This window comes from Myotis davidii, unplaced genomic scaffold, assembly GCF_000327345.1.
Source record: "Myotis davidii unplaced genomic scaffold, ASM32734v1 scaffold674, whole genome shotgun sequence".
Taxonomy (NCBI): Eukaryota; Metazoa; Chordata; class Mammalia; order Chiroptera; family Vespertilionidae; genus Myotis; species Myotis davidii.
The window spans coordinates 1,452,130-1,467,614 of record NW_006286674.1 but is presented as its reverse complement, the minus strand read 5'-3'; the positions used below and the strand labels follow the sequence as shown (position 1 = coordinate 1,467,614).

The window sequence follows — 15,485 nt, the reverse complement described above, 5'->3', positions numbered from 1 at the left end:
TGTCTGTTTTGTTTCTTCATTTATTTTGTCCTTTAGATTCCACAAGTAAATGAAATCATATGGTATTTGTCTTTTTCTGTCTAACTTATTTCACTTAGAATAATACCTTAAGGGTTGTTTTTTTTTTAATATTCAACTGTCAGCCTCAACCACATCAACCTACCAACCCAAGCTTGAATGTTACTCACAGGTTAATTCTACATAATTGACACAAGCACAATATGTTTTTTATTGTTAAATTACTATGTTACCATATGCAGAGCAAAAAGTAAAGGAACAAATCTACTTGTGCATTCACATTTTAAATTCTTGAATGGTAAGTGAACAAATGACCAGTTAGGAAAGGAAAACTGAAGGGCTTCCTTATAGTCTTCTAATTTTTCTAATAATAAAACATGCTCAAAAATTTTAGGAAAACTTGTTTTCTATGTGTGATATCATATTAATAAACAAACTATGCTTACTTCAATAAATCGTAAAGACTCCCTCGATATTAAGGGCAGTGCATCTCTGGCTAATGTAATTATCATTTGGATACAATATAAACATCAAAAAATAAAGGGGTGGAATAGTTCAAAATTTTTCAAAGCATTAATACTCTTAATGCTGAGTTTCCAGTTCCAGAATTGTCCATTCCCCTTGGGGTGAACAATCTTCAGAGGAAAAACTAGCCATGGTGATGCTTGCTGAGGAATCAAGTGGAGAGGTTAGTTCACTCCATCTGTTCAAAGTGTCAACATGTGCTTTACCCTGAGGTTTTGAGCTGTCTCGTGCTAAAAGTAGTGTCTGATTGATTAGATACTGTGCTAAATTTAAGTCTTCAGGAACAGAATCTGTAATATTTAAGTTTGAATCCTGTTCAGAGAGCAGTTGCTTTAATAGTGTCCAATCTTGTTTTGCAAAGTGCTGATCATCTTCAAAATCCATGTCTGTAATGTGTGTTTCTGATTCCATTTTCTGCTCAAATGCTTCTACTACATCCATCTCATATATTGGAGAGAGGGTTTTTGAAGGCCGATCGTCATACATGTAGGTTTGTGCCAGTGTATCACAATCATCTATGTCTCCTGAAATAATTCATAATACTACACAATGTAAAAATTGCACATGTTGGTACCCTCAGAGTTCTGTAGAACAGTATTTAACAGTTATAGTCAAAAAACAACACAGAATGGAGAAAATTACATTTACACAAAACTGACAAGATTTTTGAGGCAATTCTTTTTCTATCTTAAAAAAACACACAACTCAAGGATAATGTTTAGCAGCAAAATCAAAATCGGTAACTAACAATATTTCTCATACCTTAGTTTGAAAACTTGTAATACAGAAAACAATAGAAATTATTTAAATATAAACAATGAATATGCACATATACCTAATTCACTACAATAAAAACTTAAAGAAGAAAAAAAAAAGACATGGCTATTTGATGGTGACTTTTAAGGTAAGTCAGTTCCAAATGGAGAATAAATACATTCTGTCTAAAGCCTTATTTGTATATTGCACATGCAAAGGAGAATGCAAGCAATGACAAACAAAAAAAGTACAACTTTAAGGAGCTCCCTGTTCTTGTGATTTTGTTCAACAGGGACTATGGATCAGTATTTTTCTTAGTTTTGATATACAATAGCCACTCAGTCAGCAACTACTGCATATTTTAAATGTGGGTTATTAGTTCAAATTACTATAATAAGGACAACAAACACAAAACAAGTAGACGGGATATCATCTATACATATGAAACAAGCCTGGGCTTTTTCATATTATCATTGCTTCTAAATATAATCTCTTTTAGGAAATTTATCTTTTTATTTGAAAATTTTATAATAGAATTATAGTGATCCTTAAAGTCTTGACCTCTGTAAAATGTATATAAATTGTAATAATTAATGTAGTTAAAATAGTTCAGTGCTTTAAATTACATATTACTATAGTTATTGCACAGATCTCTTAGATATATACTAGCATAATCCATAAATCATATCCAATGTATAATAAAATTTCTAATAGTCAAGAATTCCTGTTAAATTAGACATAAAAACTAAATAATAGCAAACTAAGTTTTTCTCTTATTCTTTCATGTAAAATCTCTTAAGAGTAAGTTAGCTCTAATAAATCACCAAAATTTTTACTAGATATTGATTCTGCACTAGGATTTTAAGTGAACAATAAAGAGTAACTAGCTCATTTTAATACTATTAAGAAATTTAAGTTTTCATTTATAATTTGAATCTGTTGCTTAAATAATTATTCTATCTAACTAAAATATAACATTCAGGGCTACATACAATTTTTAAATTCTATAAACTAATTTTCTTATGGATTTAACATTGCTATTTCTGTACATTACCTGCAGATAAAGCAATATTAGCTTTTGCGGTAGCTGTAGAATGGCTCTCTTTCACTTGACTTTCCTGAGGCAGAAGCTGACTCCGAGAGGAGTCCGGAAATTTTGTAGAGCTGTTCTTTGGTACGTCAGAACTGGGTTCTCTTTGATGGAGCTCCAAATGACATGGTCTCTCTTGAGATTTTGTATCACTATCTGAGAGTTTGCTGCATTGCTGAGTGTCATTATCTATGTTGCTTCCATTGTTGACTTTTTTATTTTCTGGAAGAAGTTGTTTGTCTTCTTTGGACAGAACATCGATGGCATACTTTTTTCCTGTGGCTGAAGCACTCTGTTTATCTCTTCTTGAAGAGTCAGTGCCGCGAAAGCCCAAGAGAAAGCTCTCGTTTTCACATACATTATTGCCTTTATCTTGTTCACTTTCTAAAATACTGCCTTCACTTCCTTGTGAGTCTCTGGAATAGCAGGTCCTTCTGGGATGTTCATGAGAAATGCCACTGAAAACTTCACAAGGTGAAAGAGAATCTATAGGAGGCTGAAAGGGAGTATGGGCTTCCCCTTCATCGGACCCCAATTCTTCACATTCATCTACTGAAAGTAAAACTGACCTTTTAAAAATTTTAGTTGCAGAAAACGCGTGACTTTCATTTTCAGTTGCATCTTCAAAAGCTAAGTTAATAATCCCCTGAAAGTGCTGAGGAGCTGAGTTAGATACAGAGAAATTTTCTGCAACGTTTTCAGCTTCAGATCTTTCATCTTCTGTTTCATCTGCTGAGGAAGAAACTTGGTCTACTTCCTGAGCAAACTGGACACTGCCTCTCAGGATGTTTTCCCTTTCCCTAGGGTGGGCTATTGTAGAGCGAGACCAGATTTCTGGCCTTTTCCTAGGAATCTCATCATCACTTGTCGAATTCACTTGGAAAAGATCATTACTACTTTGCTTTTTCATTTTTACTTCAATTCTTAAGTTACTATCATATATTTTTAATTCTTCAGGAGTACTGGTATCACTGCTACTTCTTCCAAGAAAATCATGGCACAGCATGGTGCCACATTTAGAAATACCTCTGTCATTTGACCCATCATCATCCTGAGACCCTCCAGCATCATAGTCTTCGGACCTGGGCTTTATGTCATCAGAGGACGTGGTAGCACTGCCAGTGTCAGATTCAGGACTCTCTCTCTGATGCAGAACACCGGTACTCAAATTCCAGTGACTTGCGAATGAAGCTTCTGGATTTTCATGGCTCTCTGGAGTTTCTATTGTTTCCATATCTTTAGGAGAAATTTTCCCTGATATTTGTTCCAAAAAACACTGGGAGGAGTCTGCTGTAGCATATTTGTCCTCATTCATAGCAGCGCCATCAGATAACTGACTAGGAATTGTCTGTTCTACATGAAAATTAGATTTTCTGTCATCTTGAATAGTATGTAAGGTACCATTTGTCCTTTCAGGAACACAAGGTAAAATGTCTTTCGCACATTTAATGCTTGATTTTTTGTTCGTGTCTTTTCTCCCTACAGGCTTCTCCTTATCGAATACTGAATGGATTTGCTGTGGGTTTGCTGAGTCTAAATCACAAACTAGATTAGAGTTCAAGAGGTTTTCATTTGGATTTGAAGTCATGGATTTTATGGCAGTGGTGCTATCAAATTCTGGATCCACATGATCGCTTCCATCAGAATGACAATGTAGTTTAGATGTGTTGCAATGATCTGTTTCTTTGTGATTGGAAAACTGTGTTTCACTTTTATCTGAACCACTCTGTCTTGATTCCAATTCATGTTTTATTGCTTTATCCAGATTTGAAATATTTTGGCATTTCAATACCAATTTCTCTCTCTCTTGATTGTTCCATGGCTGTTGTGGGTCAGGTGTGCATAATGTTTCTGTACCACTGATTTCAGATGTGAGGTTCATCAGAGGTTCGTGAGGCTTCTGTTCAGTAACACTGCCATTATTATTACTTTTTTGGACAACAGATATTTCACTTTTTAAAGGTCTTTGAGAAGAAGACTGACTCTTCAATAAGGCCTGTCCAGGAAGAATTTTCTGTTTTGATTCTTTATTATTCAAAGTTTCACCTTTCTTAGTTAGGTTTTTAGGTATTGCCACTATTTTTGCATTAACCTTAGGCAAAGTTGTGTGCCCTTGCTTGATAATTTTTCTCTTAGGTATCTGTTTATCTGCTGTACTGTGGTCCAACTTTGCTACACTTCCATCAGACTGCCTTGAAGAGACTGAAGATTTTACTGAATTGGGTGATTCTCCTTGAGAATCTAAGAAAAGAAAATTCAAAAATATAATATACCTTCCAATTTGTAAATGAAATTCAATATTTGGTTTTAAATTACTTTAGAAGAAATAAAATAATGAATGGTAACATATCTGTAATCAAATGAACAACTACAGATTAGGAGTTAGTGGCATAATGAAATAAAACAAACATTTTTCTATTATAAATACAGAGGAACTATTCCAGAATCTTAGTAAAATTATTAAAATAGGATCATTCTTCCTCAAGTAAAGAGCCTTGAACTTATGCCAGAATTGGATTTGCATAAATATATGGGGGTGGAAAATTCTGATTTTCTTAAACCAAAAGAATAGCACAGGACTTCTCTTTTATGTTCTTTTAGGGAAAAAAAATGACTATATTCCACACAGCTGAAAAGGAGAACTGAGCTAAATATAAATGTTAAAACTGCTGCATTTTTCCCCCAAACATGGACAAAAGTAATTTATTTCTCATAACCAGATCATTATTATTGTAGCATATTAGGGTTAGCAACTTAGATATACAGTTGAAACTAAAACTGGTAATGGAAGGTAAGAGAATTAACTTGGGGAGTCTATTTGTTTATACTGGTTAAAATCCTAAAGATTACTATCAAACAGAATTACCAAATATTTTAAAACCTGAATAATTTTTCTCTGCTTTATTTTTTATTTACTTTCAGTATTAATTCATTACTTAACTCAAAGTTGTTTTTAGGATTTTACAAACTGCTCCTAATGCATAAAGCAAATTAATTTTTTAAATCAGTTATTACATTAGCAAATTATGCATTTTGATCAGCACGCTTTTCTTTCTTAGAACATGGAAAAACAACAAAGTACAACACAGATTCCAGAGGAAAAATTCTTCCTCCTATATATTGCAGCTCTCTAGATTGTGCCATTACCTTTTAAAGAACTCTTTATTACTGGTTTTGCAGATGGAATTCTTAGTTATCAATCAAACTTTGAAGAAACATGGATATAACATATAAAAGGACTAGAAATGTGTATAAAATAGGGACTCCCTTAATTATTTCTCTCACAAAATAACAATAAAAACCAAACCAACACCCCAGAATACCAAAATAGTTGTCTGAAAAATGAAAGTATAAAATCTCATTTCTACAGCATGAAACGAATGTAACATGAGTGAAACCATGTTACAGCTTATTTATAACTAGAGGCCCAGTGCACGGATTTGTGCATGGGCCAGACGGGCCGGACACGCCCTGGAGCCAACCTCCCATGGTCCCTCCCTGGCTGGCCACATAGCCGGCCGCACCTGGAGTGGTACCGGGGCTCAAAGGGCATCTGCAGAGTGAATGGGTTCCCTCCAGCAGGTGGGGTCCCTTGGCCTGGCCTGTGGGGATTGGGCCTAAACTGGCTCTCTGACATCCCCTGAGGTGTCCTGGATTGAGAGAGGATGGTTCTCGGATGACACACCCCAGAATCGGGCTCCTTCCTATTGGTTCCAGATGTGTCACCCAAGAACCGCAGCTGCCAAGTCACCACAGCTCAGCAGGTCCTGCGTTGAGCATCTACCCTCAGTGGTCAGTGCGCAGCATAGCTACCGCTTGGATGGTTGAACAGTCAGAGGGTTGCTTAGGCTTATCTATAATAATAAAAGTGGAATATGCTAATTAGACCAGACGTCCTTCTGGACGGCCTTCCAGACAAAGCCAGGGCTGTGAGGGAAGCCCGGGTCCCGGGTGCCAGAGGGAAGCTGGAGGGAAGCCCAGGTCCCAGGTGCCAGAGGAAAGCCGGTGCCAGCAGCTGGGGGAAGGAAGGCCTACTCTTGCATGAATTTCATGCATTGGGCCTCTAGTATATATATAGATTGCTGCTCAAGTTCCAAATCAGAGTTCAGCCTTTTCCACTTAAACAAGGAAGGAACACCAGGACCTTGTCAGCTTTACCTTGAGTTTTAGCGAAATTAGATGGGGCATTCTTTGTCCTCTGTTGAGCTGCAGCACATCCATTGTCATTTCCTCTTTTCTTTAAAATTGCCTGAGGTACTGGATCATTATATCCTTTGCTAGCGACCTTCTTTAGCACACTAAGAAAAATGATTTTCATTGAGTATTTCATTCCAAAACATGAGCTTTAAAAGGCTTATACAGAAAATACATTTTTTCTCAAAGAAAAAAAATCTCTTTTCTGAAAATAAAAAACACACATATGTGCATATGTCTTTAAGTTTATAAAACTGTAGATCAAGTATGATAAAACAATGCATAATCAAGTGGGACAACTGTAAATTATTTGCACCAATCATCATTTTACATAACTATACTAACTTCTTTTAGTAAATAAGAAAAGTTTTAAAATATCATTGTGTAAATACGTTACATTTTCTAACAAAAAAGAAAAGATACTTAAAATATTTAGCTAGAAGTTAGTAACTTTCAGAGAAAACTAATGGATAGGTAAAATAATGAATGAAGACTTACCTATTATTTATATTAGTTTCTTGTTCATGAATGCTTTTTTTATTGGAAGTTCCATTGGTAACTTTTGAAACAGGTCGAGATTTTACTGCTGTAAATTAAGAAAAAGTGAGTGATGAGATGGAACACTAAACATGTCACCATTATTTACAAAATCACGGTCAGGCACTAACCAAAATTAATTGTCAATGAGGGAAGAACTGGGTTTTCTCTGTTTGCATGAATACATGTAAATAAATACTTTTTTGCATGTGAATAAAAGTCCAAACCGGTCATTTTTTTCTAGGAACTTAACTGTCAGGAGCTTTTAAAAAAGTGTGCTAAAACCCACCTACAGTGGAAGTTTTGATACTTTCTACAAAGTTTTTCTCTGTCTGTCCTGGAGATTCAGAAAAGGACAGTTCATGACCAGATGGCTTCTCTTCTCCTATGGATCCATATACTTTTGGTTCATCCCGACAGTCAGTGGAAACCAATAATTCCACACTTGAATTTGTAGATCTGCTGGAGGGTCCTGCGATGCCAAGGCATGGAGAATCTTTCCCTGTGGCTTTCTTCAAAGGCTTTGCTCTGGCTTGCCCATTTGAGTTTCCAGTGAGTACCTTGGGTCTGGCACCTGTAATTTGACCTTCTTCATTTCTCACTCTTTTTCCATTTAGTGCATTTTTGTGTCCATTCGTTGCTGCTGTTGCTGATCTTCCCACAACTTGTCGAGGTGACATGTTCACTGACTTTGCATTATCATTGTTTTCTGTTTTGGGTTTTATTATAGCTTTGGGCTTTCCAGAAACAGTTTTCCCCCCAGATTTTAATTCTTTTATAATCTTAGGTGCTATTTTTATACTATCCTTTTCCTTTAAGTCATCATGCTTCGAAGTTGTATTTATAGTATTTCTATTAGTACTTGATGAATGTCCAGATGCTCCTAATCCATCAGATTTCATCTTTTGGTTAGCAGAGGGGCACCTCCAGCACTCTTTCTTATTATTTTCTCTCAGAGATTTATTTTTTATAACACCAGAGTCAGAAACTTGTCTCCTTTGCTACAAAGAAGAAAAAAATACCTTGTAACTTGACTGGAGTCTTTGACATATACTTAACATTTAAGTAAGCCAGTTTCCAAAGAACCCCGCCCCCGCCCACCGCCCCAGCAAAGTTCATAATTTAGTTTCATTCAAACTTGAATTATCTTTGGTGACTTTGAGCAATACTTACAATGTGTTTTTGATCAAATTACCTTAATCAAATCTAAAATACAGCACAAAATATTTAAAACCTATACTACTTTAAAAGGCATATTTCTTAACTGTATGAAGTTATGATAGAGAATTAATACCTGACAGTGTCAGGATGGCTTGAGAGAATGACAACAACCTCCAATATCTTTGAAGGTCCACTCTCAGGTTCTGTGCTAAAACCCTTTTCATACATCATCTCACTTCATCTTAAAACAATACTATGAGAGTTCCTGTTGCTATCTCTATTTCTTAGGCAAGAAACTGGGGATTAAAGCAAGTATGTGATTTACCCATGATCATAAGGGATGGAACTAGGATTTGATCTCATGATTTACTGCTTTACGTAGGTGGTCATTTATATGGTATAATTTGAGAGGCATTATCAAGCTTTTCATCAAAAAATACCAGAAAATTTTAAAATCATTATTTTGTTAATCCTCACTCAAGGATATTTTTTCCATTGATTTTTTAGAGAAAGTGGAAAGTGGGGAGAAGGGAGGGAGGGAGGGAGGGAGGAAGGAAGGGAGGGACAGAGAGAGAGAGAGAGAGAGAGAGAGGTAAAAGAGACATATCGACTGTCTGCCTCCCGCACGTGCCCTAACCAGGGCGGGGATCAAACCTGCAACCCAGGTACATGCCGTTGATGGAGAATCAAACCCAAGATCCTTCTTTGTGAGGGCCAATGCTCTAACCACTGAGCACACCAGAAAGGGCCAAATGCCAGAAATTTTATCCTCTGTGGTAAGAATTGTTTACTTCTTAGAATCCTCATTTAAAGAAGAAGAAAAAAAGCACTCATGAGAAACAACATCATATCTGAAAAATTTGTTTTTTTAAAAGAAACAAGATACTGCCCTGGCCAGCATTGTTCAATGGTTAGAGCATCAGCCCCAAAACCAAAGGGTTTCGGGTTTGATTCCTACTCAAGGGCATGTACCTCGGTTACAGGTTTGATCCTTGGCCCTGATCAGGGGGCAAGCAGCAGGAAACCAATTGATGTGTTTCTCGTACATTGATATTTCTCTCTCTCCCGCACCCTCTTCCACTCTCTAAAAAAAATCAATGCAAAAAATATCCTTGGATGAGGATTAACAACAACTAAAAAGGGAACAAGGAAGTAATGCAGAAAAAAAATAGTAATACAGTTTTGGTTGTCTGCAGAAAGTGGAGGGAAAAGGATCCTAAGAATAGGTAAAAGAAGGAAAAGGGGAAAATAGAAAGGAAATGAAGACAAATGTACCTATTTCATCATTTTGTTTAGAACTAACCTTGATATGGAAGAAAATAAAAAGAAATTTAAATTGGTAGAAAATTTAAAATTATTTTGCCTTTTAAAAAAATTTGAATGCTTTTCCCCTGCTTTGGAAAGCTATATGTGATTGTAGAGGTATAAGGCAGAGCCTGTGTTATCTTCATCTTTGTATCCCTTAGCACTGTGCCCACTGCACACTAAATACACAAAAAAATATGGTGAATGTTGTTAAACCTGAGCATATATTGTAAAGTTCAAAGTCTAATTATTTCTAAATATAGAAAGCTTCCAACTACATTAAAATTTTGTCTAAGATAAAATTAACATCTATGTTTATACATCTATATATATATATAAAAGCCTAAGCGACTGTTATGATGGAACAACTGGAACTACTAGTCAACCAGTCACTATGACGCGCACTGACCAGTGTGCACCGGCAGGGCTCACGGCTGAGAAGCGCACCTGCCACGGCATCGGGAACCTCTCCTGACCCCATGGCAGCGCTATTCAGTGGTGGCGGCAGGCACAGCAGGCTGGGATGAGTGCCAGTGGTGCGGCGCCTGGCCCTAGCTCGGGCTCCTCCCTGGCTGCCGCTTGGTGCACTGCTACATCACTGGGGGATGTCCGACTGCCAGTTTAGGCCCGGGGATCAGGCCTAAACTGGCAGCCAGACATCCCCCGAGGGGTCCCAAATTGCAAGAGGGGGCAGGTCAGACTGAGAGGCTGATCCCCACCCCCGTGCACGAATCCTTGCACTGGGACTCTAGTAAATAAATAATAACCTGGCTAAGTTTAGGGAAAAGCAAGATATGATAATAAGAGAATCATTAGTTCTTGTCCTATCTTTGCCTTTAACTTAGGATATTTAAAAGATCATTAACATCTCTAGGCCTCAAACTATGTGTGATCAGAGGGTGGAGACTGGTCCAATTCAGTGTAGTGTGTAATATGTATAAAGTTCAAATAGGCTCAGCTCTCACTTTTTGTTTTCTTGATCAAATCTTAGCTCAAAAAAATATTTATTTTTTTAAATTGATTTTAAAAGAGATAGGAAAGGAGGGGGAGAGAGCGCAAGAGGAAACCACATCGATTTGTTGTTCCACTTATTTTTGCATACATTGGCCGATTCTTGTATGTGCCCTGACCGGGGATCAAATCCGCAACCTTGGCATATCAGGATGACACTCTAGCCAATTGAGCTGCCCAGCCAGGATTCTTTATTTTTAAAAAGATTTCTTTATTTTATTCTTTATTTTTAACCCTTTGCAGTCCAATTTTATTTTTGGAATTCAAACAGTCTGGTCCAAATTAATTGACGGGATTGAATGTTGAACCGGTTTGTGGTGTCTCAGCCTCAACGTTGGGCCTGCTCCTAGCGCCAGGTCTGTCGAGTCAGCCTCCACGTTGGACCGAAAAGGGTTAATCCTAAAACTAGGTAGACCTCTTCCCACTCCTAAAACTGATCCTACTTAATTTATTCTATCACTGAATCTATTTTAAAGCATCATGCTATGGGTGAGATCTATATAGTATATGGGGTAACTACACTCCTTTAAAAATTTCACATTAACACAGTACATCATGCTGGGGTTTCAATTTATACACATTTCTAGGCAGTCTCTGACTTACATCTGCAAAGTTTACATATATTGCCCATATACAAATGGCCAACTTGGAATGGTCACCGTGAGCTACTGATAAAAATAAAGAAAAAGAGGGTAACTCTACTTTTGGTTCTAGTGCTATTCCTTCTTGTTTTAACTTTTTAATATAGAAAAATTTAAACAATCAAAAGAAGACAGAACAGTATCATGAATCCCCATGAACTTATTAACCAGCCTAAACAATCATCAACTCTGGGCCAATTTTGTTTAATATGTAACTACCCCTGTCTTATTATTTTTTTAAATATTTTTATTTATTTCAGAGAGGAAGGGAGAAGGAGAGAGAGAGAAACATCAATGAGAGAGAATCATTGATCGGCTGGCTGCCTTCTGCACACCCCACATTGGGGACCAAGCCTGCAACCGAGGCATGTGCGCTGATCGAGAATTGAATTGTGACCTCCTGGTTTTGAGCCATGCCAGTTGGGCACCCCTGTTTTATTTTGAAGCAACCCCAGATATCATATGTTTACCCTTAAGTATTTTGATACTAGCAGTCTTCTTAAACTTTTCTGTCTATAAATGTGGAAGACACATTTATTCATTCCACACTTATTGAGCACTTACTACACACCAGATAACTGCACATAAATTATTTGACTTAATTTTCATAATAATCCTGCTAGGTTTTATCAACCCATTTTATAGATAAGCATAGTAGGACTCAGAAATGACACAGATAGTAAATGTGAAGTCAAGATTTAAACTCTCTATGTCCAGCACCCATTTTGGAATATCACTGCCTTTCTGAGGGAAACATATTAATCTGTTTTTTCCTTTGTGGTTAAGAGTATAAACCCTTGTTCAACCTGAAAATCAGAGGGATAAGGAAGAACAATCAGACTCTGTTCAATTTTGCTGTAGGGCAAGGAAGGAGGAAAAGCCTGGTTGATAACAGTTAATGGGAAAGGGGAAAGGAAGGAAGATAGGCTAATTCTTAGGACTTTAAAAAATCCACTGGGGTAACAGGGTACACAGAAAAAAATGTCCTAAGGTGCATTTCCTTGAGTATGTTCAGTATCTGTCTAATAATAAAGGAATATGCAAATTGCCTAGGATGCCATCACAGTAACAGTAATGACCAACAGGCTGCCTGGGGTGACCAGACCGGCAAAGGGCAATCAGGAAGGCAGGCAGAAGCAGTTGGGGGCAACCAGGCAGGCAGCAGGTGAGCAGTTAGGAGCCAGCGGTCCCAGATTGTAAGAGGGTGCAGGCTGGGCTGAGGGTATCCTCCCCCCTTCCCCCGCCCATGCACGAATTTCATGCACCGGGCCTCTAGTAACTATACAAAGGACTGAGGGGGAGTCTAGTGGTGTTCTATGACTATAAAACTTGGGGATAATTTGGATAAAACTGAATTCAACAGTGTTCTTTATTATAGTGTTTCTCAGAGCTTTTGCATGCTAGTATGCATCATTGGTCTCTAAGAGGAGCTATGCTGTGCAGCAATTCTCAAACTTAGTTGATGATACATGTTGGTAGGTAGAACATGAGGGAGCTGGTATTCGGTAGAACACACTTTGGGAAATAATCCTAGGAAGTTTACTGGCAAAAAACTCCAGTGTCCCAGTTTTTTACAGAAGACATTTGGAACTTGACCTCTGCCTCAAGCCAGGAGAGCTCTCAGTTGTGGCTTAGAGTTGTATAAGTTCGTATCTACTGACTGATGAGGAAGAAAAGACTCCCTATCCCACTCTGCAAAGGCAGTATGCTCTTTGCATTCAAAACTAGAAATCTCAATGTATGTCTCCCTGTCACTGTAATGCCCAATACTAGGTTAGTATAATTTCGTACTTCAAATATTTTATTGAGTAACCATGTGTAAGTTAGCTAGCTTGGACCTCTAACCATTGCTAATACTAGTAACATTTTTGGAGACGAAAAAAGTATTTCATGTTATAATGAATACACAAAGTAATTTATGTGTGTGGTAAAAAACAAACAACATAAAATTTACTATTTTAACCATTTTTAAATAGGCAATACAATCATGTTAACTATATGCTCCTTGTTGTGCAAAATATCCATAGAAGTTTTTCATCTTACAAAACTAAAACTCTATGTCCTCCCAGGCCCTAATAACCATCATTCTATTTCCTGTTTCTAAGATTTTGACTACTTTAGATACCTCATATAAGTATACTAAGTAATTTTTAGAGTATACTAAGTAACTTTTTGGTACTAACTGCCTTTTTCACATCACATATTTATTACATGAATTCAAATCTTAGTATAGAAAAAACTGGGACAACCAAAATTTCCTTTTGTAAGAAATAGGTTAATTAGAAAAACAGACATGAATTAGGTCTAGAATTCTAGACAATTTCTGATCTACTGGAATAGCTCCAATATGTTAGCTGCCAAAAGGTTTTCAAGGAAATAAAAAAGGTAGACAATATTACACTTTCTATGCCAGCTGGATATAAAAATTCACATCATTAAAAAATTTATGAAATGTTCATTTGATTAAAAAAAGACCCAAAATTATTTCCATTAAGGAATAGCTTTAATTAAAGAATATATTTTTAAAAATTATTTTGAAATAAAATAATAAAATTTAAATTATTGGGTATCTTTTCTCATTTGGATCTATAAAATTTTTAAAGTTTACCTGAGAGCTACTGAATATAGGCTTTTTACCAAGTCTTCGATCATCACCTTTGTCAAATGCAGCTGTAAAAAGAAACATCAATTTATTTTTATAGTAGGCACTATTATTAACATAAAATCAGAGGGAAAATAGTATACTAGCAGAAAAAGGGTTTGTCTTGATAGAAAATAATTTTAAAATAGCTGAAACCAACCTAGTACACACAGACAATTCCCTATTATACTAAATTTTTAAAATCACATTTTGAATCTGTTTTTTGTTCCCTATGAATTTTGTTATTAAAATAAATAATATAAAATCTCACAGAGAAGATTCATACATTTTATAAAAACCAAAATTATTTTTAAAAAAAATATATTTTGATTTTTTACAGAGAGGACGGGAAAGGGATAGAGAGTTAGAAACATCGATGAGAAACATCGATTAGCTGCCTCCTGCACGCCCCCTACTGGGGATGTGCCTGCAACCAAGGTACAAGCCCTTAACCGGAATCGAACCTGGGACCCTTCAGTCTGCAGACTGACGCTCTATCCACTGAGCCAAACCGGTTAGGGCAACCAAAATTATTTTAAGCTGTAAAATTTTTAAGATAACTAGCTTCATTTAGTATTCCAAATTTCAAAAAATTACAGATTGTAGCAAATGTGATATTTTATGAACTATTAAATATGAGAAATGTTTATCCTAAAAATTACAAAAATACTATTGAAATTAACTACAAATATTTTCTTGTTTTGCCCATATATCATGAGGAAAGAGGAAAGAGAATAAGATAAGGTTCTATTGAAATGAAACAAGAAAAAATCCTCAAATTCATGTTCTTTAAAGAATCACAATAATAATCATTTTATTGATTAGGTTTATATGGGGATACTGGAGAAGTCATGTTTATGTTCTTCAAATAAGAATTTGAATGACATCAGGAAAGTATCTAGGAATTAATGGTACAAGAGCTACACATACAGTTTACCTAATGCATTTTTGCCTTTTGAAGCTTATGGGGCTCTAAAATATATCTTGAAGAAATACATATACTTTTCAAAATTTATTTTCTTTTTGTTAAAACAACTGATGAAAATTCATCAAATTATCTGTAACTCTATCATGCATCTTCTACTATCTCTATTCTATAGGATCTGTGCTATAAGACAAAGCAGGGTCATAGAAATGGCATTATCAGAGCTGATTTATAGTTAGCAAATGACTTAGCACAATAATACACAGGAAGAAATTTCTATATAATTTCTTCCAAAGGTCAGTAACTCAAACTAGATAAAGAAATGTTATAAGAAAGACAACCTAGAATCACCCCTTTCTCTGGAGTTTCACAATACAATAATTATCCAGAAGTCAGGAATAATTATAATTCAGCACATTTAAGATTTTAAAAAACGTCATTTTTCCACTGGAATGCAATCGATTGAAAAGTTTTTTTGACAATTAGTTGGATTACCAATAATGTTTTGTTTTAGATATGTGTGTATGTATGTATATACATATATATGTATTTAAATATAATTTTAATTAACATTTTAAAGAATATGATAAAGAACATTGAGGCTCAACTTAAGTATGAAATCCTCTAAATTGGAGAAAAATAAAGTTAACTGCCAATCAGAAGAGAGTTGAGACACCTACT

General features: G+C 36.0%; 1 protein-coding gene across 1 annotated transcript in view; it reads right to left on the bottom strand.

Moving 5' to 3' along the window:
* Window positions 1-202: 202 nt before the first annotated feature.
* KIAA1107 (KIAA1107 ortholog) overlaps window positions 203-15,485 on the bottom strand; it is a 70,107-nt gene continuing 54,824 nt past the window's right edge. Inside the window, exons 11-16 of the mRNA XM_006758178.2 lie at window positions 13,847-13,908; window positions 7,410-8,121; window positions 7,082-7,169; window positions 6,548-6,687; window positions 2,354-4,630; window positions 203-1,067 (exon numbers count right to left, since the gene is read on the bottom strand). Of these exons, the coding sequence (XP_006758241.1) occupies window positions 601-1,067; window positions 2,354-4,630; window positions 6,548-6,687; window positions 7,082-7,169; window positions 7,410-8,121; window positions 13,847-13,908 (3,746 nt within the window). The 3' untranslated portion in view covers window positions 203-600. The remainder of the gene's footprint in view (window positions 1,068-2,353; window positions 4,631-6,547; window positions 6,688-7,081; window positions 7,170-7,409; window positions 8,122-13,846; window positions 13,909-15,485) is intronic.